Source organism: Periplaneta americana, chromosome 16 (assembly GCF_040183065.1).
Source record: "Periplaneta americana isolate PAMFEO1 chromosome 16, P.americana_PAMFEO1_priV1, whole genome shotgun sequence".
Classification (NCBI taxonomy): Eukaryota; Metazoa; Arthropoda; class Insecta; order Blattodea; family Blattidae; genus Periplaneta; species Periplaneta americana.
The window spans coordinates 74,943,664-74,970,550 of NC_091132.1; the positions used below are offsets into that span (position 1 = coordinate 74,943,664).

The 26,887-nt window shown below is 34.8% G+C and overlaps 1 protein-coding gene across 4 annotated transcripts; it reads left to right on the top strand.

Annotated features, from left to right (window-relative positions):
* Positions 1-671: 671 nt before the first annotated feature.
* On the top strand, positions 672-25,165 carry LOC138716446 (androgen-dependent TFPI-regulating protein-like). 4 transcript variants are annotated; one of them, XM_069849547.1, is made up of 5 exons: positions 672-841; positions 12,436-12,591; positions 16,068-16,202; positions 19,088-19,305; positions 20,139-25,165. In XM_069849547.1, exons 2-5 carry the CDS (start codon positions 12,439-12,441, stop codon positions 20,302-20,304), a joined length of 672 nt encoding a protein of 223 aa, XP_069705648.1. In that variant the 5' UTR covers positions 672-841; positions 12,436-12,438; the 3' UTR covers positions 20,305-25,165. The 4 variants fall into 4 exon arrangements, with proteins under 4 accessions (XP_069705648.1, XP_069705645.1, XP_069705649.1 ...); XM_069849544.1 differs by lacking the exon at positions 672-841 and adding an exon at positions 3,625-3,704; XM_069849548.1 differs by lacking the exon at positions 672-841 and adding an exon at positions 5,595-5,750.
* The last annotated feature ends 1,722 nt before the right edge of the window (positions 25,166-26,887 follow it).

A 26,887-nucleotide genomic window follows, 5' to 3' on the forward strand; every position in this document is an offset into this window, starting at 1 on the left:
TTGCTAGGATTTGGCTCTCCTGTGACCTGGTGTTTAGATTGTGATTGGAGGATAAGTAGTTAAACCGGGAACGAAGATAATTTGGAGTAGAAGTGAGGAGAACTCGAAACAGAAGAGACAGCGAATGAAGTGTTCTACGGTTACTAAGTTGCAGCCAGGATAAAGATTTGAACGAGGGTGTAATGTGGTCAAATTTGGAGCATTGCTGATGAATCTGACACTCATATTGTGCACACGCTGCAGCTTGTTCGAAAGGTCAGTTGTCAAGTCTGTAAGTATTACGTCGCAATAGTCAAACAGTGGTAGTACGAGGGTTTGCACTAAAGTCTGTTTTAATTCTGGCGGGAGGAAGTTTCTGAATGGGTTAAGAGAATAGATAGATAGATAGATAGATAGATAGATAGATAGATAGATAGATAGATAGATAGATAGATAGATAGATAGATAGATAGATAGATAGATAGATAGATAGGGACAAAGAGGAGGAGAGTCAGAGAAAGGGTGAACCTACAAGTTTACGTACTGTATAATTCCGACGGGAAAGAAATGTTCCACAAGTAACGGGACACTGTAACGGGTAAGAAGCACCGAGGCAGTATTGAGGCTTTAGTATAGAGTTGAAGTGACTCCTGCAGCGTGTTTCTTGCAATACATCGGCAGTATTGTTGACGTTCATGAACGACCTGGACACTCCTGCCGTCGCCAAGGTCACTTTTTCCAATTGTGACGTGAGAGATACTGAAGAAGATCGGTTTCATCAGTGATTCAGCAGTTCACAGTCCGACTTGTTTGCGACAGGTGGTAGCGGATAGCACCTCCGAGGATCGGACGCGATCACCGAGTGAGTATTTCAACTGAATTTTATTATACGCACTCATTAATACTCCTCTCAGTTTGAGAAGCTCACCTTGTCAATGACTTTTGTAAGGCAACCAAGAATTTGTTACACATGTCGAAATAGTGAAACATGCGTCGGACTGGTTCTCACTTAACCTTGAAAATACACTGGGAAGTCGGAAATGGTGATTTAGTTTTTTTTTGGGGGGGGGGGATGCTATTGTTTGTGACCTTATTCCTTACAACGTCGGTTTATAAGCAAAACACATTAAAGTCAAAAGTATTACTCCTCAGTTCCCGACAAAAATGAATCCTCAAATTATTGTTTTTAGTTAAATTGTTTCTCTTTATGTGCATTTCACTTTCCAATTCTAAGTTTACACACAAACATTATACTCATATTATATAGCCTACGCCTTTTTCTCAGAAGTCATATTCTTTACTTAATATGTTTTTCTTATAAACTGACGATAATATCGCCTTTTATGTACAATGTGTTATTTGTAGTAGTTTACGTTTTAAACACAAACGCTATTGAATTAATACTACGATATTATTAGGTCCCACCATCATCATCATCATCATCATCATCATCATCATCATCATCATCACTGTTAATATTTTCATTGTCATAAACATCACCATTAAGCTCTGTCTTATCCCATACCGTTCATGATTAAGATGATAATTATATATTATTATTATTACTGATACATTTTTAAATTAGTCTATTCCACGACGCTTTATCAATTGCATCTGAGTGAAATGAAGTATGCTAACAGTTACTTCACAGCGATGGACTAATACTTACTTACTGGCTTTTAAGGAACCTACAGGTTCATTGCCGCCCTCACATAAGCCCGCCATTGGTCCCTATCCTTAGCAAGATTAATCCAGTCTCTATCAACATATCCCACCTCCCTCAAATCCATTTTAATATTATCTTCCCATCTACATCTCGGCCTTCCCAAAGGTTTTTTTCCCACCGGTCTCCCAACTAACACTTTATATGCATTTCTGGATTCGCCCGTACGTGCTACATGCCCTGCCCATCTCAAACGTCTAGATTTAATGTTCCTAATTATGTCAGGTGAAGAATAAAATGCGTGCAGTTCTGCGTTGTGTAACTTTCTCCATTCTCCTGTAACTTCATCCCTCTTAGCCCCAAATATTTTCCTAAGTACCTTATTCTCAAACACCCTTAACCTATGTTCCTCTCGGACTAATACATTTGTTATCAGTATTTCAGATTTCCACTTAGTTTATCAACTACAGATTTAAAGAATGACATAATGGAAATTTTAAATCATGCTTAAATTTTCTTATCGTGGTAGGTACTTTATCAGGTACTGCGAAATTGTAATCGAATTAATTCACTGAATTCAAAGTGATTGCAGATTTTTGTAGTTTGTGTTCAGTAATGATATGATTTAAATGCACAAACGCTTTAAACCGGCAGGGCTGGGTCTCTCAGATCCAGAGCAAATAGTTTACATGTTCTACGTTACTATGTAAAAACACAGTTCAGCTATCATTTACCAAACAGAAAGACTGTATAGTAACCTTAAAATTATATATTTTATTTTAATATCTAGACTGGGTCTGACAGACCCGGAGCGAGCATTTATGCTAGGAAAATATGTGGGAGTTCCGCCGAATTAATTACTATATGGGCCTACGTTTATCCTATCTTCTGTTGAATAAAAGCGTATTATTTATTGGTATTAATATTCCCATCGGTTCTCATATCACAATCCGTCATATCTTATATATGTGTTTTATTGTCAAGAGCTTAATTCTGTTTGTATTTCTACAGACAGTATTTTCTCTAATACACACACAATCACACACGAGCACGCACGAATGTATATTATAAGCACACACAGTCCTTGCGAAACGGTTATGAAAATTGTTTGTTATTTTGTTATAGGCCTATTATTATGCCAGTTGGAGCATTTCATAGTCAATGCAGAAAAACATACAGCGATCCTTTCAGATATGTTGTCGCATCTTCTGAATAAAATTACTATTAACTCAATCATTAACAGTGTATTTTCTAATTTTTTTGTTGAAATGATTGTGATTTATAAGAATACCAAATCCTGCCATTTCGGAATGGAGGTTTATTATTATTATTATTATTATTATTATTATTATTATTATTATTATTATTATTATTATTATTATTAATGTAATGTTCATTATTATTAACATTATCATCATATAACCGGAAAATACAGTAGCTAAAATAATGTGAGCTAGAACATTCTTAGAGCAGGAATTAAGAGAGACGTACAGTATGCCAGCCAAATACTTTGAGTATGAAAGAATCTTGTTCCTTGCAACTAACTACAATTACTTCTCAAGTTATGCTATAATTACGTATATTCAATAGTTTTCGACAATATTTCCTTTGTAATCAAAGAAATGGTTTAATTATTTCAACTAATTCAGTTTTAATTTAAATATATATTTTATAATAATTGTTTAATTAAATAGTATTTTGGATAATATACGGAAAAAATTAATAGTTTTAAATATGTGATACCTTTGTTCGTTCTTTGATCAGCTATGACTTACAAATAAAATTAATTGTATACTCTTGATTCTGCTAATCAATACAACATCACATTTTATGAAACCTAATTCATGATAAAAGAACGTAAGATATGTGTTTTAATTCTTTATTATCAGTTCTCCGAGAGTCATAGTTGCTATTACGGCTTATTCGTTGGGGGAAATTTGTTGGGTGGTAAGCCTGCTTGAGCTAGAATTAAGTAGGGGAAATGCAAGCAGAGGTCATTCAGCAAGTTCACAGCTAACCTTGCGCCGTGAGGATGTCGAAGGAAATGCACAGAACATATTCTGTAAGTAATGGAAGCATTGAATTTTGAGAATATTTTTAGAGTAAAATTATTATAGCGGAATTAAGAAGACAGATTTTTATACAGAAAAATATATTAAATCGTAAAATATGATTAATAAAATCATGAACGTCATCACTGTAGTCATAATCGCTACAACCTACCACACCAACAAGAAAAAAAAACAGTACTACCACTACAACAATCACCACCACCATCACTCTGTAACCGTCTTCATCGAATTGCTTCTTTGAAAGGAGAATTCAGTAACTCAACAAACGTTTTTAAAGATCTTACAATACAAGATACTATTCTTAATTCTCGTAGCTATTCAGATTTTCAGTAATTTTCTTGCTAATGTGCTTAAAATTATTCTGTTATTTTTAGCATGTCATATTTATTTTCTAAAAGTGCTTTATAAACCAGCAGTAGAAACTTTTTTTAATATTAATTGCTTTCATATTAATTTTGTTTTTTTTTTTTTTTCTTTTAAATAAAATATGTGATCGACGCTGAAATAGGTGATCTCTGTATTTTAAATGTTACTAAAATTAGATGATTAGGCAATCATTCCATTTTTTATTTTGATTTGTTTATCTAACGACGCAGTATCAACTACGAGGTTATTTGGCGTCGATGAGATTGGTGATAGCGAGATGGTATTTGGCGAGATGGGGCTGAGGATTAGCCTAGATTACCTGGCATTCACCTTACGGTTGGGGAAAGCCTCGGAAAAAACCCAACCAGGTAATCAGCCCAAGCGGGGATCGAACCCACGCCCGAGCGCAACTTCAGACCGGCAGGCAAGCTCCTTAACCGACTGAGCCACGTCGGTGGCTCATTCCATCTTGAAACCTTTTTTGTTAAATGACCATTGGTCTGAAACTAATTACTGAATGACAAAATCAGAAACTGTACTACCCTGTAAAGAATAAACATACTACAGTTTTAACGTTACTTATGACACTCATGCTTCAAAACCATTTCAATCTGTAATCCTTCACAAAAATTGTTCAAAGTGCGGCCTCCTGCTTCAATACAAACTCAGAAAGACGAGTCATTGCCTGTCATACACGATCAAATACTCCAGACATGTGTTGTAGAGAGTCAACAGCTCCAAACACTCGAGCGTTGAGCTCGTCTTCCGATTCAATTGGAGTCTTATATATCAGGCTCTTCAAGTGCACCCACACACACAAAAGTCAAGTGAGGTGAGGTCAGGAGAACGAGCAGGCCAACCAATGGGTCCACCGCGGCCAATCCACTGCTCACGAATCTGCGGTTCAAGTGCACCGTAAACTAAGTGCACATCTGTTAATTCAGCCCAAATGAACTGTTCCACCTCTCTTCTCTCAGTGAACAAAACGTAATGCGTGGTCACAGCACAAACATTGCACTCTGACGTCATGACGTGTTTACTGATTAATGTAATGACGGTTTTGAAGCATGAGTGTCATAAGTAACGTTACAACTGTGGTCCTTATTCCTCATGGTATAGTTTCTGGTTTTGTCATTCAATAATTAGTTTCAGACCCATAGTCGTTTAACAAAAAACTTTTTTTGGTCTCTTCTAGAATTTCGTTATTGAATTTAGTTACATTCTGTATAATTCGTATAGTATTCTCATATGGTAAATACGTAGAAAAATATTCATATTGTAGGGTAATTATTGCAAGAATAACTTTTACTTTTCAAATTTGTAACTCTTCTTCCAGAAAACACAATTTTGTATTCGCTTTTGTTGCATAACTTCTGCATTAAAGGCAAGTAAAGTTTTGCTTTAATTTTATTTTTTGATGTGTAGTGGTACGCCTGTTCACTTGTTTAGTTTCTCGCCACGCCGTTCATAGCACTTATCAATAACCAACACCTGACCCGCGATAGAAATAATACCACAAGGCCACTGATAACTGACATCACTGATAAACCAGCCTGGTTAGCAGTTTGTGTTCCCAGGTGGTCACTTCTTACACGACATGTGTTCTGAACGGAGAGTATGTAAGGTGTTCATTAGCTTATTCACGTCATTTTAGTATACCAGGTTGAACCGTAAGTAATATCATTAATTTATTTGGGTTACTGTCCGAGATATTTTAAACAAAAATGTTTTATACGATTTTGCTCGTTTTTGCTTCCTTTTCGAGAAAAAAATAGCTTTATATGAAACATTTCGTAGCGTCTTTTTTGGAAAGCTATTAAATTAATTCCCAATATGCTCAGTCAATTTAAGGGAGCGGTATATTATGATAATAAATTAAGGATTCAGAGCCATAGTGGACCAAGCGCCATTTATTAGAAATGGAGAAAGCAAGGGTTAAAGTTAAGTGAATACCATAGTTCAATGAAGATTGACATATCATTTAGTTTTAATGTGTATACTTTATATTACTTGCTATATTTTTCCATTGAATTATGGTAATAACTTCATTTTAACCCTTGTTTTCTATGGTTTTAGTAAATGACGCTTGGCCCACTATGGTTCTGAACCCTTCAAATGATTGAAAGAATTTCAGTTTTGTCCTTTAAGTATGCAGAAATTTGATCTGAACAAATGAAACTTTTCATTCCGAAAACGAATTTTTAAATATTACATTTGTTCGGATCAAATTTCTGCACATTTGAAGGACAAAACTTGAAATTTATTCAGTCATTTACTATTATAATAGCCTACTCTCTCAAATTGACAAAGCATGTTGGGAATTAAATCAATGGTTTTCCCAAAACACGGTATCAAATGTTTCATACAAAACAATTTTATCTCGAAGAGAAAGCAAAAAAATAACAAAATTATATTAAAGTTTTTTTGTTTGAAATATCTCAAACAATAACCCTTGAATCATTCCATACAAGCTACAGCTGTTATACAGTAGTCAGTCAGTGGGGTGGAGAGACAGTGCAGAAGGGCTATTCCTATAGATCACGTATTAACAACAAAGAGAGACAGTTTAGACTTTGTATTATAACTAAAACTATAAATTAAGTACCGGCAAGCGTTGTGGACAAAAGAATGCAGTGTTGTGTCATAAAATGGTGATTCAAAATATTCGAAAGTGATTAGCGTATGAGAACAGCATAATCATGAACCCATGGCAACAGGGAAATCTGTTCAGAGATTGTAAGGACCGTCGCTAACAGGAAAGCTAGGGAAGACGTGCCTTCTCAACCAAATCAATTAATAAGAACCAGTTTTCAATCGACGCCAAATGAGGTAAACAACAATTTATAACCTACAGACATGGCATTAATAAAGAAATCTGCCTATAAAATCCGTCAAAAATCGATACCCACAATTCCTAAACATATGAATAGCTGAGGTGTTTCAAAAACAAAATGAAGTTTGAAAATAAGCAATATTATCTTCTTAAAGAAATGCAGAACTTTTGTTATTTTTACATATACCAAAAATGTGGAAATTCTGTATTCTGCAAGGTCAGTTTTCGAAGGTACGAAATGTTCTTATTTTCCAAACCTTTTCGCTCAACTATAAACAATTCACATATCATAATTATATGTAATTATTATGTCCTGGGCTACTAAGTAGGCCTATCAGTTTGTGTTCGCCTTTCTTACTTCAAAATCTGTCGAACAATAGGTATATTGCATTGTGTATCAATTTTAATGCAATTTTACACCAAAGGGATCGCTCGCAATATAATAAACTCAGGACTATAATAAAAATTATATCGCCCGCTTGTGCGAAAATGGAAATTACGAAGACATGCTGTAGATTCCATAGGAGTTCCACTTCATCTGCCAACTTCTTGTATCAAGCGACTTTCTCTCCTCACTTTCACTTAATGTTGTCTGTTGGCCATATAGGTGCATCAATATGTTTAATTGAAATTGTTATATCGGAGGTCTTAAATATTAATATGCTATACGTATATCACAATGTCTATCCAAACATAATTAAATTAGCCTTTGCTATTTTAAGTCTATTACCGGATGCATTATTACTACTGCTATTATTATTGTTATCATTATTATTATTATTATTATTATTATTATTATTATTAGCAGTAGTAGTAGTAGTAGTAGTAGTAGTAGTAGTAGTAGTAGTAGTAGTAGTAGTAGTAGCCTATTGCTTAAGCAAATATTTTTAGTGAAGAAAGTTTTCAAAATTTAAAACTAAATATATATTTTTAACATGCAAACGTTTATGTACTTGATGTTTCAGAAACCTGACCACGCTTTCTGTTAGTACGGTGTCTTATTTTTTACTTGGTTATTTAACGACGCTGTATCAACTACTATGTTATTTAGCGTCGATGAAATTGGTGATAGCGAGGTGGTATTTGGCGAGATGAGGCCGAGGATTCGCCATAGATTACCTGACATTCACTTTATGACTGGTGAAAACCTCGGGAAAAAATCCTGTCAGATAATGAGTTCAAGCGGAGCGCAACTCCAGATCAGCAGGCAAACGCGTCTACCGACTGAGCTACACCGGTGGCTAGTAGTACGGTGTCATCCGTCATTCGTGTTAAAATGGCGTGTTAATTATTTTATTAATCCCTGCCGCTTTACACTATATTTCCTAAAGAGCACTCGGTAAATAGCGGGCTCAGAATGACAAGGTTCTATTTGACATTTTTAGCAAAACTGAAATTTTTGTTGCATTGAATTCTGCTACTTCACAGCTATCTATCATATAAATTATATGTTAATATCTCAATTATTGTTCGTGATAAAGTTAGTTTGAAAAGGTTCTGATCTGCATTGATTTTATTAACAACCAAACTTTTAAAATGCTCTCCTGTAAAATTTACTAAACACTAGATAGAACCTTGTCATTCTGAATCTTCGAAATGTCAAAATTAATTAATTTACAAGCTGAGCGACAGGGAATAGGCTATGATTATTTTATTAACCAAAATGTGGTAGATAATTTCAAAGAAAAAGAAAAACTGTAATTCTGATGATTTCCTTGAATATTATGACTCAACATAATATTCCATTTTATAAGCCCAAACATTGGTCTGGAAATGTCTGTTCTTGAGCATATTATTCTCAAATACTTCAAAACAAAATGTCATCCACCTCTGATAGACAATACAAATCAGAAGAACTCCACACAAGGCAGTAATAACACGCCCAAAACTAATGTTTCCATTATTTGTACAATACAATACAATACAATACAATATAATACAATACAATACAATACAATACAGTGCAATACAGTGTCATAGCGACACTCCATTGGAGAGGAACAAAATTCCAAAATATAAATCTCATAAATTAGATTCTATTTGTGTAAAATTAGGATCTCATTGTGGAAAATCTATTCTTCAACAATTTTATGAATTCTGAAAAGAAGCAGCTAATGAACTATTTTGTAAAAAAAATACAACAATTAAGGAATATAATTATGCCGTTGCTGAAATCAGATGTTATCCCTAGGATTTGTGTTTAATTATAGCCTATATCATGGAAATTACTATCTTGAGAATTCCAAGCTCATAGAAAACTTGCAATCTAAATATGATTCAGTGGAATGCCAGGGGCATTTTTAATGAAAATAATGAACTAATTGATCTTATTTATCATTATAAATGCCATATCCTAATAATAGTAGAAACCTAGTTACAACTAGGGTTGTTATAATGAAGAAACAAAAATTCAGGACATGATCGAAAAAGGAAACATACGGTATGAATTTCTAAGAAACTTTTAAATATAATTTATTTTTTTATAGAAACTAGTACATCAATAGCGCTTGTTTACTTTTATTGACGAGGTTGGCCACTTCAGTAATACACTTCATCTTATCTATCACCTTCTTATTTCGCATGGGATTTACATTATTACCATTTACTTTAGCACCACACCATTCAGGTCTGTATATCATCATCACAGAACCACTCATACTTCTCACAACTGTGAACAGAAGAAAGGAACTTTGTTCGTTTGTGGATGACTTTGTAAAATTAACTGCAATTTACATTTATCATATTATACTCTATCTGCAGAAATACATTTACTAACTTCAGTGATAATCTGTTCCTTTCTTCTATCCACTGAGCGAGCATTCATCAAATAATATGCTCTTTGAACGTTGGCATTGTATCCAGGTAGAGAGAAATGACATTCTACAATTTTCAGCAGTTTTGAGTACTGTTCCACAGAAATACAATTGTGACAAAAATTTACCGAGATTTTGTGTGAAATCTTATCTAAAGAAATTTTCTCGTTGTTGTGCAGTAGGAAAAATTCTTATCACCTGGACAAAGATAATGCCACTATTCAGTACCATTCCGTCGTCAGAAACCTCGGCATTTTCTTGGACGAAAATTGAAATTGGGAATGCCAAATAAAGGAAATATCCAAGAGAGTGTGCTATACCATGCATTCTCTTAACCCATTCAGAAACTTCCTCCCGCCAGAATTAAAACAGACTTTAGTGCAAACCCTCGTACTACCACTGTTTGACTATTGCGACGTAATACTTACAGACTTGACAACTGACCTTTCGAACAAGCTGCAGCGTGTGCACAATATGAGTGTCAGATTCATCAGCAATGCTCCAAATTTGACCACATTACACCCTCGTTCAAATCTTTATCCTGGCTGCAACTTAGTAACCGTAGAACACTTCATTCGCTGTCTCTTCTGTTTCGAGTTCTCCTCACTTCTACTCCAAATTATCTTCGTTCCCGGTTTAACTACTTATCCTCCAATCACAATCTAAACACCAGGTCACAGGAGAGCCAAATCCTAGCAATTCCTGCCCACAGAACATCCCACTATTCATCCTCTTTTACTGTCTCAGTCCCCCGTGAATGGAATTCTCTACCTCAGAAGATAAGGGGCTGCCAGACAATAACCCCTTTCAAGAAAAGGCTAAACGACTTCTTACGGTCGCAGTCAAATTGAAGTTATAATTGTGATCGAGTGTAATAATTTAATTTAATTTAGGTATGACTATCATCATCATTATTATTATTATTATTATTATTATTATTATTATTACATAATTATTTTATTTGTGTTGTGAAGATGAAAAGAATTGTCATTGTATTATATTAATTATGTATTATAGTGTCTTGTATTGTAGTATTGTATTGCTTTGAATTGTATTGTATTGTATTAATTATGTTATATTCATAGCATTGTAGTAATTTTCTATCATACTGGTTGAGTGGAAGAGAAGGCCGAATGGCCTTAACTCTGCCAGTTAAAATAAACCATTATTATTATTATTATTATTATTATTATTATTATTATTATTATTATTATTGTTATTATTATTATAAAGAGAAGGCCCTTATTCAGTTCGTAAGATGTACTATCTTGCATCCACCTGAGTATCATTTCAACATTATCTTACAAATTATTGCAATTTTTCAGATTTCTGTCCGACTTCATCCGTCTTTTCGGCCCAGACTTTCTTCTTAGACTATAAAATCAAGGTCTGTTCACGAAATCCGCGGCATATGGCAGCCCTAGTTACAATCCAAACTCCAATTAAATTTAATACATTTTCTCAATCCTATTGATTAGACAGATCAGATCATTATGAAGGGATATGTGTTTACATTAAAAAAAACATACAAGTAAGCTCTTGAAGGATGTTTTCTTAAACTTTGAAATTGTAGGACAGCAAAATATATATACAACATTAAAATTGTACACATGTGAGGCATATTTCTGCAAAATTTCAGCTCAATCACATTAAAATTATTACGCAAGGGACTGTTTAATAATCGCATATTGGCATCGCGCATATTATGTTGGTAATTAATAGATTAGTATGATCTAATATTAAAATGTATTTTATCTGACAATATGAAATTCATTGTTTTGATTAAACAGTTTACGATTCACGAGACCTAACCTAAAAATCTATTCTAGCTGATCACGTGAAATGATTAGTACGAATTCCGAAAACAGAACACCACTTTGAAATTTATACCCTACTTAAAATATCGGTACATACTCCTAAGTCGCTACCATGATTTTTCCTCTCTTGGACATTTTAATAAAAATAAAAATCTGAACACTAAGAAATATTTTTTTGTTCATTAGTCCGTGCATGTTTCATACCAAGTGGGTCTAGACCTATAAATTATATTTTATTTAATTACACTTACCTGAATATAGTGTTGAATTGGAATCACAACGCAACACAACTGAATTATGTATTCATATTAATATAATACCGGTATTACTAATTAATTATTAATTACGTTCGAATTTCACAAGTCTAGTCACTCCCATTTCACCATATTTCTTCTACTGCAAACCAAAATTATTGCTGCCAACATAACAGTTGAAAATAACTGCCAGTTGTCGTATTTTTCAGTACTCGAAATTCGAAACAAAGTTGGTAAAAAAAATTCGACCTGACATCTAGAAAATCACTATAATCCACTAGCAGATGTGGTAATATGAGAAAAATGGTAAGGGTTCACCCTTAGGGTATTAAGTAAGCTGATCCGGACTATACATAAGAAGACGTCCTATTCCTCAGCGTACGGAGGGAGCGTAGCAATAAGTTCAATGACTTCCCTGCAACTGACGTACACGTAACGTTCAGTATCAGGACCGAAAATCCGCTGTCTGATTATTACTCGACCAAGGCCAGTGGAGTCCTTCAGCCCGGGCCGCTACTTGTACTGTTCGTATAGCGTCATCGCGATAGTTCACATTACGCTCGGGTCTCCACTCGCCTCGGTCAAGTTATACTAATGTTGAAGTATGTATTATTTAATTATTTATTTATTATTTTTAGGGTATGCTACTGGAAATCTTTCACTACGCAGTAGTACTGCACCATTGGTTCGTGGCTTACTATTCTATAATTGTGTTGGATGTTGCTGGCGCCGAGTTGCAGTATTTAAAGGATGTCAGGCGCTTCCCGATATTTTACCTCACAACCTGGAATTTCGTAAGTTATTACAATAAAACTTTTCAATAGCAGACATCTCTCCAGAATTTAAAATGTCGGATACTGAAAATTGTCCACTGTTGGAAAAAAAATTGCTGTATTTTGGCACATGACTTATGTATTTTGAATTTCTTAGACTTAGTAGAGATGAAATAAACTGTTCTTTTTAAGAGACAGTTTCGACTGTAACTGTTTCTTGAGCGAAACTGTTCCAAAATAACAGTTTCAAAGGAACAGTCTCATAAGAATAATGTTTACAACGTCGGTGCCAAATGTTCCAAGTGTTCCAACTGCTTCAACTTCTCAACTGTTTCAGAAACATGTTTCAAAGCCCTTGAATCGTCTTAGATCAGGTGTTCAATGTATTATAACGACGAAAGTAATTTTTCGTAGGTTTCTGTTAAATAACTACAATTAAAAATGAATCGATTTTAGTAAAAAAAATAGCATAATAACCCTAGGAGAGTTTAATAACGACAAGACATTTTTCGATAATATTTTTTCGGTATATTAATTAACACTGTGTCAGGGCACCATGAACATATTCTCCATCAATGGGTAGCTAATAATTATTAATATCGAATTTATTAGGGAATTTGATTCGTACTACATACTGTTGCACAAAGGCAGTGTGGAAAATCTATATTATATCTACTTTCGATTCGAAATTGATGATAGCGCTACACGTGACCTTTGCAGACAGCAAAGAGGAGGGAAATTGTTTAGAAATTGAACTTTTTATCTCTTATGGAAAGTTGAAGCGGTGTAACATTCATTGGAACAGTTGAAACAGGTTATTTCACAAAACTGTTTCATACTGAAACAGTTTCAAAAAACTGTTCCAGCTATTTCGACCCATCTCTAGACCTTAGTATGATAATTTTAAATGCGACTTTTTTTACATATTTTATATAGCAGCCTAGTATTTATATAAAAATTAGTGAACAGTGTACAATATTTTACGTTATGAAAATAAAATGAAAATTCTAAGTGAATAATTTAACTGAAACATTTATTAACATTATTTCTATATTTTTAATTTTAAAGAAATCTGAAACTTTTGTCTGTTTCCTTCTCGCTTTTTGAACTATATTATTTTCTAGATCTGCATAAGAAATGAGTTTAAGTCCTTGGGTATCACTAGAGCCCAGTTTTTAAGTTATTGATTTGAAAATAAGAAATATATAGCTAAAAATGTCAAAATATGTAAATCAACATGTAATAAATAAAAATATGTAACTTAAAATCTATGCTTTATTAAATGTATTTTTTCACGCTGATAAAAAATCTGAGATGCACATGTGATTCAACCTCATTCGATTCGAGGCGCAATTAATAATTAAATATTTTCCATATTTTCTGCGGTCATCGATTGTTTCGTCAACGGCAACGTTGAAATCACCAAGTTCAGCTCTAATCGTCTCCATTGTGTCAGTATAGCTGCAGTTCAAATAATTTTTCCGGAGTGTTGATTCATCCGGAATATTGAAGCTGCAGTATTTGCGTAGGAATGCTTGAAACTTTGGCACTCCAAGTTTATAACATAGCATGCTTGCAGCAACCATTGCCATGCAGAAATCTTTATTAAACACACTGGTAGAAGAAGAAGAAGAAGAAGAAGAAGAAGAAGAAGAAGAAGAAGAAGAAGAAGAAGAAGAAGGTTCCAGCACCACTTGTGTAAGAAGAACTTGTTTTTCTATTAAATTGTAACATGAAGTTCAGTTTTTAAATGCGTTTGTCACACTCTTTGTACAGCACGAATTTGCTCTCACTAGGAAAGGCATCGTCAATTGAAATCCAATCTTTTAACTTGGATGCTATCTTGGATGCGACTGGCTTCATAGCAGTAGACTAGCTAGCTGTATCACCTAATGTCAGAATAAGCTTCTTAAGAAAACTGAAATAACTAGGCCTACTCTTTTCTTTCGGAGCAACTGATTGGGGAGGTTTGTGCCAAATGGTCATACCCACAGGGTAATTTTCGCTGTGTCCTTCACCGCGGTAGCAGTACAATGAGTCAATGAGACACCCTTCGCTTTGTTAATTGTTCCTACTTTACCGTTATTTCTTAAGGGGTACACAAAATTTAGCATGGAAAAGAGATGTCCATTGTTTTGACAGAATACGTTATTTTATTATTTTCAATTATTAAATTATTTCCATGCATTAGAGACGAAGGCTCAAGCTTTATAAACAATTTTCAAACATAACTTATGAGTCAAGCTGAGGGAAAATTGGTTAAAAATATGTGTATTCTTTCAAAATACGCAATATCCTTCAAAATATGTAAAATATGTGATATATGCCAAAATATGTACAAATATATAGCTTAAAACGTCGGATTAATGATCCCTTTGGTGTGATTCGCCGACATTTTAGTTTTTCTTATAGCTACATACACAGGAACAGAATATGTAATTAGATAAAATCCGAGCTCTACCTTTCTCCATAACATATTTTTCACCTTCCTCACCTATTCTACTGCAGCCCCTCCTGCAATAACAGGTTCAATGATAGAACAGTCATCGGCTGCGTCTTCTTCATCAACAGGAGCGATGTTTGAAAGGGTTTCGGCAGTGAATGATCTAATAACTTCACTTGTATTCGCGAACGAATCTTCGGTATACAGAGCATCAAGTGTCAGAAAGTTGCTGCGACATTTCTGAAAGTGTCAGAACTTCGACAAGTTCAAATTGGACAGATTCCTCAACCTGATATACATCACTCATGGTTTCAGTGTCATTTTTCCGAAAGCCGGCGTTAAGAAAATATTTCCGTACTGTTTGAGGAGTAGCATAAAATATTTAATAGATGAATAGAGAGATGACGGATGACACATCAAATATATATTATGGAAGCGTGCATTTGATACAATACATTTTAAATATATAGGTGGAAGTAAAATAATCTTGCAGATTGAAAGAGACGATATGGTACACTTAAATTAATAGAAAACCTATATTACGTTTTGTGATTATATGCACGGTTAATTAGAAAATTAAGTTTGAAGTTTCAGCAGTCCGGCAACATCGTCGCTAAAACACTCTACTCGTATACAGATGTAAGAAGTCAACGAATTCGGTGAGTCTCCGTAAGTAAGCTGCCAAGCTGCCAAAACGTTGCCACGCGTTTGCTTCGTGCAGTGGTTTGAATTCAGAGGTTTTTAAAATTAAATTTACACGAAAACTGTACACGCTATTTAAATACGCCAGAGAGATAAATTATTCTTTATTAAATTTCGTATCGATATGGACAAAAATTACGATCCTACTCGCAATAGTTGCCGAATAAGAGACTGTTAAACATTTGAAAAAAAAATATGAACTTTCCACCAATGTGATATTATAGTTTTTGTTACATACAACATAAGCTATTCGCTCTGGAAATCTGCAAGGCTATTTCACTTCCACCCTGTATATATAACACTGGTACACTAAATGTAAAGGCAATATTCACTAATGATGCCACATTTACAGGCCGGACAGGTGCTATTCTTCTCTATATGCGCGCTTCAGGATGCCTTCGGCCACAGTTGGACTGCTCGCAATAGGAATTTGATCAAGAAACTTCAAGATTTTTTCTTCACGTCACTCGTGTTTCCTGGTACCATGGTGAGCATATTATTAGAACACTGGTGTTAGGCTACTTCTGTTACACAGTTCTGAAGTTGAAATTATCATTCTATTCCTCATTTTAAATTATTTTAAGTAACTACATCAATATTAGTCTTTTTAATTTAATACGATATTTTTCACTATAAGTTTTATTAGTCTACTGGTACTATCTCGGCTTCAGTAACATTACGCTGAAAATGATTGAAGAAATAAGTAATTATCAATTAAATCTATCAAATTGGTGTTTGAATATTCCCTCAATTTCAGTCTAATTAATTGTCACAATCTTCTGTGTCAACACATTTTTCTTCTGAAATATTTACTTCGTGTAAAATCACTTAGAAAATGAAATTTTTAGAAACTATTTAACCACAAGACGAAAGAATTTCAACTTTAGCATAAAATCGAAGTCCATGAATAGTCTCACACGGTACTATTCACTATAAATAAAACAGGAATTGCAGTAAAGATTACACTGGACGCTTACGAAAACTGTAATCGAAAAACTATGGGGAGTTATGACAATTTTTAAACTCCTATAGTTTTAAAGATCCCGCACCGTGACGTCGTGGTCTAAGGCATCTTGCCTAAGACTCGCGTTACGGAATGCGCGCTGGTTCGAGTCCTTATGGGGGAAGAAATTTTCTCATGAAATTTCGGACAATGTATAGGACCGGTGCCCACTCAGCATCGTGATGCACTTGGGGAGCTACGATAGGTAGCGAAATCCGGTTTCGAAAGCCAGCTATAACGGCTGGGGGATCATCGTGCTAACCACACGACACGTCCATTCTGGTTGGATGTTCGTCCACCTCTGCTTCGGTATGTGGACGTGAGGCCAGCAGCCGGCTAGTCAGTCTGGGCCCCTTCATGGGCTGTAGCGCCACGGATTATTATTATTATTATTATTATTATTATTATTATTATTATTTTAAAGTTATTTTGAAAATTTTACCACATGCTACATGCTGTACCAAATTTGGACTGTGTGAGTTTATCGGTTCTCAAGTTACAATATTAGCATTTATTACCTTACTTACTTACTTAGTTACTTACTGGCTTTTAAGGAACCCGGAGGTTCATTGCCGCCCTCACATAAGCCCGCCATTGGTCTCTATCCTGAGCAAGATTAATCCATTCTCTATCATCATATCCCACCTCCCTCAAATCCATTTTAATATTATCTTCCCATCTACGTCTCGGCCTCCCTAAAGGTCTTTTTCCCTCCGGCCTCCCAACTAACACTCTATATGCATTTCTGGATTCGCCCATACGTGCTACATGCCCTGCCTATCTCAAACGTCTGGATTTAATGTTTCTAATTATGTCAGGTGAAGAATACAATGCGTGCAGTTCTGTGTTGTGTAACTTTCTCCATTCTCCTGCAACTTCATCCCTCTTAGCCCCAAATATTTTCCTAAGCACCTTATTCTCAAACAACCTTAATCTCTGTTCCGCTCTCAAAGTGAGAGTCCAAGTTTCACAACCATAGAGAACAACCGGTAATATAACTGTTTTATAAATTCTAACTTTCAGATCTTTCGACAGCAGACTGGATGAAAAAAGTATCTCAACCGAATAATAACAGGCATTTCCCATATTTATTCTGTGTTTAATTTCCTCTCGAGTATCATTTATATTTGTTACTGTTGCTCCCAGATATTTGAACTTCTCCACCTCTTCAAAAGATAAATTTCCAACGTTTATTACCTTCTGATTATTAAAAAGTTCCTTGCATACCTGTAATAGTTTTAATCTGATTGAACTGAAATACTGCAAAAATACTTTTCACATGTGTACAAACAAAAATTGTTCCTGATTTTAATGTCGTATATACATACAGTATTTTGCAGCCCTACAATTTTTTAACTCTCATTTGTATTATTATGTTTTAAATTTTTAATATATAATCAACCTAAAATAATTTACCACACTGAATGGACATAAAACCCTGAATATTAATCCTTGTACTTATTAAAACATTATCAGGAATTTTCAACTCATTCAGATTAGAACTGTTCCGCAAGGAACATTTTATATAGAACAAAATTCTGAAAAATGAAGAAATAAGAAAACGGGGAGTGAAAATCTGCGGGACCCTTAAATACAAATATGCATATCATTTAAAAATGTCTGTTAGGACCATGAAAAAGGCGGAACTATATTGCATTTATTAACATTCCATGGTATTCATACATTGCTTTATAGCTAGAATATGGAACAAGTCAAAAAACTTAATACTATTATAAAGTCTTGGGGCCATATTCATAGACATTCTTAGCGCGGGCTTCCGGTGGATGATCAGCGAACTAACGTTTTTCGTATTCATAAACCAGTGTTAGCGACTTGATCTGATATAAATCCAGTAGGCCTACAAGTAATCAGTCGATAGCCGGGGCTAGTTTAGCACGCTCGTAGCGCGGACTAGCGAAATGTCTATGCATAGCACACTTAATTTATAGTCACAGTCTAGATCAAATATATACAGACGAAATTTACAATATAGTCTACTAGTACAACGCATAGTTTTAATACCAATTTTATGAAGCGTTATTGAATGTCATGAATTCACCTACAGAATTGAAGGCGTGAGAAATTAGGTACTTCTTTAATTTGGCCCTAAATAATCTTATGTTTTGAGTTTCATTTTTTGTACCGATAGGGAGGCTGTTAAAAATTTTTACTGTCATATAACGCACTCCTTTTTGATAGCACGATAGACTTGCCGATGGAGTATGAAAGTCATTTTTTGACGTGTATTTATGCTATGAACTGTTGAATTAGTTACAAAGTTTTCACGGAATGGGTAAATTGGTATTATTTTCCGACTGAGGGAGAATTGACACTGTGTTCCATAACATGCAACTCACTCATTTTTACAGTTGGTATGGACGGCATTCTGGGGTTTGTACTTAGTGGACCGCGAACTAGTGCTGCCTCAGTCGGCTGACGAAGTGACCCCACAGTGGCTCAACCATTCACTACATTCCGTCATTTTTGTGGCCGTGCTTTTGGAGATGATGTTCACCCGAAAGCGCCTATTTGGCCACCTAGTATCTATGGCTACTCTTGGCTTCTTCTGTATAGCATATGATACGGCGTAAGTACAAAGAAACTGAATTCAGAAACTTTCTCGAAATTTGTCCACGTAATGTCCTACAATTCTATATGATATCATTTAATATAATTCCATTATCATTATAATCATATTATCATATTCGTTAGGGAATGATTATTGCTCCATCTTCAGGGATTTAAAAGTCTGAGCGCATACTGATTGCTCAAATTCTCTTCTGTCAATTTCTTTGCAGCCAAAAAGTAGCACGAAATTAGTGTTTTTGTGTTAACGGTTATTTTTTCAGCTCGTTCTAACAAGCAAACATTCTCATGGGGGCAGATAAAAAACTTACAAGCTTAGGGTATAGTTTTGTTCATTCTATGTCAGCCATGTCATTGGACCTTCTCCACGAAATCTAATTTTAAAAGCGCACATGTCACAACAGAAGTACCTTTTGTCTTGTGGTATTTTTCTACAAAATGGTATGTCTATCTCTATATAACAGGAATTAGCAATAAACTCAATTTTGTTAAAATTTGACTTACGGGGTTTCTTAAAAATCCGATTCAATTGTGACTAAATATTAACTAAATGCTCAAAATAATATTTTCATATGTTCATATTTCAAGAAACAAATAATGCAATTGCATAATAATGCCACTATGATAATTTTAAAATTACAAGAAGAATGGATGATTTTTAACATGCTCTGTCCATTAAACTGATTATTATATTTCTCTCTAATCATAGTTGTTTGTTTTAAACAAATTTAGTCAGAAGGTGGAAATAAAAGTACCTGCTGATATGTCCTATAAAACAACATTAGTTACTACTGCTAATGCTAATGCTACTACTAATTTTTTCTTCTGTTGCAGGTTCATGTGCATTAACTACATATATGGAGCTGCCCTTTATCCTTTATTCTATTTGGTAAACAGCTGGATGCAGAAGCTTCTAATCTTATTTGGATTCAACGTATGCGTCATGGGGTATTACATTTTGGGTGCGAAGTTTATTTTTATACGAGAAAAGCAAGTCTAGAGCCATTTGTAGTCTAAATTCTTTATAAACTTCTTATGGCCAGCGTCTAAACCAGGAAATGGTAACAGTATCATGAGTCCAACAAGACTAGTTGTAACTGTGCATTCTAGAGGCTAGTCCAGATTGCGTCCACGCACTCTAGTGAGAATCTAAACGAATATAATACAACTAGAGGTAGGACAGTGCATTGCTGGGCACTTCGGCCCTAGTGGACTCATTTACGTCTTTACGAAAAAAAGGACTTGGGTCTAATTAAACCTTCGCGATACTTTGTAGTACAAAACCACATATTATCTTCTAAGGCTTAGGTACCTAATGATATTCATAAATTGCATGTAACGTCAGAAAACACATTGCAAAGACTAAATGATTGGTTGATTGGCAAACTTACTCGTGTTAAATTACATAAGCAACTGTGGCTTACATCTGTTTCGGTGCTTCTTCACACCATCCTCAGAGCCTATTAGATCTCGGCGTCATCTCGAACTTCGCTGCCTGTTGTGGGGGTGCGTTTGCGTGTTTAAAAGTGGAGTCAAATAGTGTGTGTGTTCTGAAATTGATCTGTGTGTTGAGAATTTGATCGGGATGTGCTTTAGTGTATGTGTATATTTCATATTGTTCTAGTGTGTTGAGTTTTTGGTTTTTGGGTTGTATGTGTAGGATTTCCATGTCTGTATTTATGTTATTGTATGTGTGGTTAGCATTAGTTATGTGTTCGGCGTATCTAGTAGACTCTGAGGATGGTGTGAAAAAGCACCGAAACAGCTGAAAGCCACAGTTGCTTATGTAATTTAACACGAGTAAGTTTGCCAATCGATCAATCAATCAATCAATCAATCAATCAATCAATCAATCAATCAATCATTTATATTGAAGTGTTTAAAGTAGTGTACGCAAGATTAAAGATGCAAAGACTAAAATCTACTTAGTCATATCTGTAAAGGATCTCTTAACCACTTCGCAATGCCTAATCATGGGATATCCTCTATCAAGGGACCAGTACTACGTCTATAAGCCCACTGAATTCTTAAGTTCGGTCTTTTCCAAAATCAAAAACTTCCTAGTATGGCCTTAGGGAATCTTTGAACTGTGAAACATTGCATCATAAGATCCCATTTGGTTAATTTGCTCCTAAGCATACAGTGTCGTGTCAGCAATTCCATCAGAGTACTCAAGCCAGTTCTTTTTAGGAGAGTGTCTAGTTACATCTTTGGAATACACCTGAATCTTCACATAAAAGCGTATGCTTGATGTTTCCGATTCTGTGTATGTGGATTCTGAACGCACATTATACCAAGAAAGTATTACAACTCGTACCATTTCAAACCCAATGTCTGCTCAGTCATATCTTTGATGTTCTACTGGACAGTTTTCAGTGTGTGTATAACTATTACAAAAAATTATACAAATCTTTGGATAAAATATATATTAAGAATAAAAGCTTCCGTTTGTTCACACTCGCTTATAATGACTGACTAATGTTACGAGATTATTCTATTGTATACACATGCTGCTAAAGTACTTCCTGAAAAAGTAACTGCGCATTTGCGTAGAATTCCATCATAATACTCAAGCAGATTCTTTTTAGGACCAAGATCTGTTTAGTGACATCTATGGAGTGTCTTTAAATCGTCGCATAAAAGAGATATATTTGTTGTTTCCAATTCTGTGTATGTGCATTCTAAAGGCACATTGCCCTGAAGAAATTCAGTTGGAACTCAATCCATTTCAATGTCCTTGATGTTCCTCTCAAATGAACTTTCAATCGCCCTTTTTTAAACTGACATCATCCATACACATGCTGCTGATATAACTGTACCTTTGCATAGAATCCCACCGTTGGTACCATTATGTTAACGCCAACGAATGACACAGCGTAAAATAAAAATTATTATGAAATCACTTGAATTTCTTACATTTTCAATTATTACAGTCTGAGCTTGATAGACGAAATCTAAATATGTACAAGTAAACTATACCACAACAAAGTATGTGGAGTCGACCTGGTTGGCGAGTTGGTATAGCGCTGGCCTTCTATGCCCAAGGTTGCGGGTTCGATCCCGGGCCAGGTCGATGACATTTAAGTGTGCTTAAATGCGACAGGCTCATGTCAGTAGATTTACTGGCATGTAAAAGAACTCTTCCGGGACAAAATTCCGGTACATCCGGCGACGCTGATATAACCTCTGCAGTTGCGAGCGTCGTTAAATAAAACATAACATTAACAAGTATGTGGAGGGCACAGTCATAGATCAGGTAATAGCGCGTTTTTCTGCTGATACGAGGTTGTGTTAGGGCGTGGGTTCCAATCCCGCTTAGACTGATTAACTGGTTCAGTTTCTTCCGAGGTTTTACGCAACTGTAAGGTAATCACATGCTTAATCTTTGACCTCATCTCGCCAAATACCATCTCACTATCGTCAATTTCATCGACGCTAGATAAATACAGTTCTTACAGTGTCATTAAGTAATCAATTAAAAACTTGTGTATTTATAACCTCATTTTAAGTAATATTATGAGAATGAATGGTGTACTGAACATATCAATAATTACATACTGTGATAACAATTTTTATGTTTTTTAAACCTATGTTGTATGTTGTTTCCAACGTTCTTTAACTCCTACTATAACTACTCAAACTACAACCAGCAAATGAATTTCCGAAGCGCCAGGTTATTGAAGGGGTCAGAGCCATAGTGGGCCAAGCGCTATAAATTAAAAACGGAGAAAACAAGGGTTAAAATTAAGTGTTTACCATAATTCAATGAAACATATAGCAAATAATATAAAGTGTGCACATTGAAACTAAATTATATGTCAATCTTAATTCAATTATGGTATTCATATAACTTTAACCCTTACTTTCTCCGTTTTTTAAAAAAAGGCTCTTGGCCCACTATAGCTCTAAACCCTTCATATACTGTTGCGTTATGTCTCGTAAAAATGGTTATTGTCCACTCTGGTTCCTTTCAATTTGATATTTCAATACATTTATAATTTAAGATTAAATTAAATTGTTAAAAATAATGACAAGGTCCTGTCGGAAGTGTTTTATTATATTATATCATTAGTATAAGCTCTAGTTAATAACACTCTTGCAGCATGCATTTTATATATTTGATTCTGCATTGGGCATCGTTTAGATTCAGAACGATATCGCGGCGTTAATGAAATTAAAAGAACCGAGACTTAGCAACACTTCATCGCTCCATATCCAAGATGTGATAGACTACTGCTAGGTAGCGAGTTCAACAATTTCCTATTGTTTAAACTGCGACCTGAGTACCTACCCATTTCAAGGACTCTACGAAACAAAGGTTCCAGTCATACGTATACGGCCCGAAATCATTCTCTTTCAATAGTAATAATTTAATCATATAGATCTACTTGTCGAAAAATTCAATATGTGTGCATGTGGTATTCCAAAGAAACTAGTTCGATTAATTAAAATGTGTCTCAGTGAAACGTATAGCAGAGTCCGTATAGGTCAGTTTTTGTGAGATGCGTTTCCAATTCACTGCAGGCCAAAGCAAGGAGATGCACTATCACCTTTACTTTTTAACTTCGTTCTACAATATACCATTAGGAAAGTTCAGGATAACAGAGAGGGTTTGGAATTGAAAGGGTTACACCAACTTCTTGTCTATGCGGATGACGTGAATATGTTAGGAGAAAATCCACAAACGATTAGGCAAAACAAGGAAATTTTACTTTAAGCAAGTAAAGTGATAGGTTTGGAAGTAAATCCCGAGAAGACAAAGTAAATGATTATGTCTCGTGACCAGAATATTGTACGAAATGGAAATATAAAAATGGGAAATTTATTCTTAGAAGAGGTGGAATAATTCAAATATCTTGAAGCAACAACAACAAATATAAATTACACTCGGGAGGAAATTAAACAAAGAATAAATATGGGAAATGCCTGTTATTATTCGGTTGAGAAGCTTTTGTCATCTAGTCTGCTGTCAAAAAATCTGAAAGTTAGAATTTATAAAACAATTATATTACGTGTTTCTCTGTATGGTTGTGAAACTTGGACTCTCACTTTGAGATAGTAACAGAGATTAAGGGTGTTTGAGAATAAGGTTCTTAGGAAAATATTTGGGGCTAAAAGGGATGAAGTTACAGGAGAATGGAGAAATTTACACAACACAGAATTGCACGCATTATAATCTCACCTGACATAATTAGGAACATTAAATCCAGATGTTTGAGATGGGCAGGGCATGTAGCACGTATGGGGGAATCCAGAAATGCATATAGAGTGTTAGTTGGAAGACCGGAGGAAAAAAAGACCTTTGGGGAGGCCGAGATGTAGATGGGAGGATAATATTAAAATGGATTTGTTGGAGGTTGGATATGACGATAGAGACTGGTTTAATCTTGCTCAGGATAGGGACCGATGGCGGGCTTGTGTGAGGGCGGCAATGAACCTCCGGGTTCCTTAAAAACCATTTATAAATAAGTTGTGTTATTCAATTGTTTTTCTCAGCCGAATAAAGTAACTACCGTTCCTTGTTTCCCTTTGTGTAAATGTGATAAAGGAATTAAAATTTCGGAAGACTTGTGTAGCCTATACAATTTTGGTATCAGTTTTATTGATATGTATATAAGTAGTGCAATGTTAATAGTATGGTAATATTAGGTGCTCACTGGTAATTAATTCTATCGTTTGTCGTTTGTTTCCACGAAGGTAATAGGGCGCTCCAGTTCGTAAAAACGTCCCTTTCGAGTCATGTATATACTTACAGATTGATCCACTTCTTGTGCAGTCATAACTAGTCTTAGGAAATTTTGTACCAAAACACTGCTTTCAGATTGAGTGCAGCAGGCGTGTAGATCTATTACACTGGCATACTGTACTCTGTTCATATAAACAACTCACAGTATATCCGCAACTATGGCTGGATGACTTGAGTCACTTCACTACATTAATATTACGTACTAACGTTCACAGTGAAGTTGTAATAATAATAATAATAATAATAATAATAATAATAATAATAATAATAATAATAATAATAATAATAATAATAATAATAATAATAATAATAATAATAATAATAATGATTTATTTTAGCTGGCAGAGTTAAGGCCGTAAGGCCTTCTCTTCCACTCAACCAGCAAAAAGTGTATATACATATGCATGAACTCACAAAGAATCCAACAATTTGATTTAGATGAGAGTTACATGTATACAAAAGTTATTTACAAATTAAACAACAAAATACTATGAACTATTAATTAAACACTGAAATAAACTGTGTAGCAGAATTAAACTAAAATACATAGAATGTTAATATATTTCAAATAATATTAGATAATAGAAAGAGATTATTACGAGACAATTAAAATACAGCACAATCAGTATGATGTCTAAAGAAAAAAGTAACAATGTAGTCAGTGATAGTTTAAATCAGTATGATTGGAGTGAAATGCTAATAAGGTTATCTTTTAAGCTGTTCTTAAAGGTGTTTATTGTCTTGCAGCCCCTAATACTTTGTGACAAGGAATTCCATTGACGCGAGGTGGATATTGTAAAAGATGATGAATAACAAGATGTTCTATGAAGAGGTATACTTAGCGTGCCACAGATAAGTGATCTGGTATTTACGTCGTGGTTAGAGTATAGATAAGAGAAACGAGACGAAAGGTAATTTGGTGTTGAAGTGTGCAGAATTCGAAAGAGTAAAGACAAAGAGTGTAAAGTTCTACGTTCTTTAAGTCGGAGCCACGAGAGACTTGCGAAGGACGGTGATATGTGATCATACCGTCGGATGTTGCACACGTATCTGACGCACATATTCTGAGCTCGCTGTAACTTGACTGACAATTCAGAACTTAGGTCACTTAACAAAACGTCACAATAATCGAAGTGCGGCGTTACTAGGGTTTGCACTAGGGTAAGTTTTAGTTGCTGGGGCAAGAAGTTTCTCAAGCGACTCAAACAGTGAATGGAGGAACAGATTTTTTTTATCGTTTCTTTAACTTGAAAATTCCAACTTAGATTATTATCAAAAAAGAAGCCAAGATTTTTTACGACAGATGAATAAGGGATTAGCGTGTTGTTAAGGGTAACAACTGAAAGATTACTGTTATTAAGGGAGTTAACTATAAACGCTTATGTCCAATAATTATGGCTTGAGTCTTACTTGGATTAAGTGCGAGTCCGAAATTGGCCGCCCAAGTGGAGACAGTGGCTAGGTCACAATTTAACTTGTCAATCGATTCATTGATCGTATTGGGTCTGGAATGTATGTAAAGTTGTAGGTCGTCGGCATAGAGGTGATATCGGCAATACTGTAAGTTCTTTGATACGTCATTACAGTTTAATGAGCGGTTTTCAATGTGACAGAATTTAACTCCTCCAGTCACAAGACGTTGAATGCAATACTTCAAGAATTTGCTTTTAATCATAGTAACAATTGGAGGAACACTTTACAGGATACTGTGAAATGTGGAAATTTAATCTATAAAACGAATAGTAGTTCAGGAATACTGTGCTATGAAAAAAACATATGGAATACCGCCCTTTACATGGGAAAACAGCAATTGAGAGAATTCGTCTTCTTTAAAACT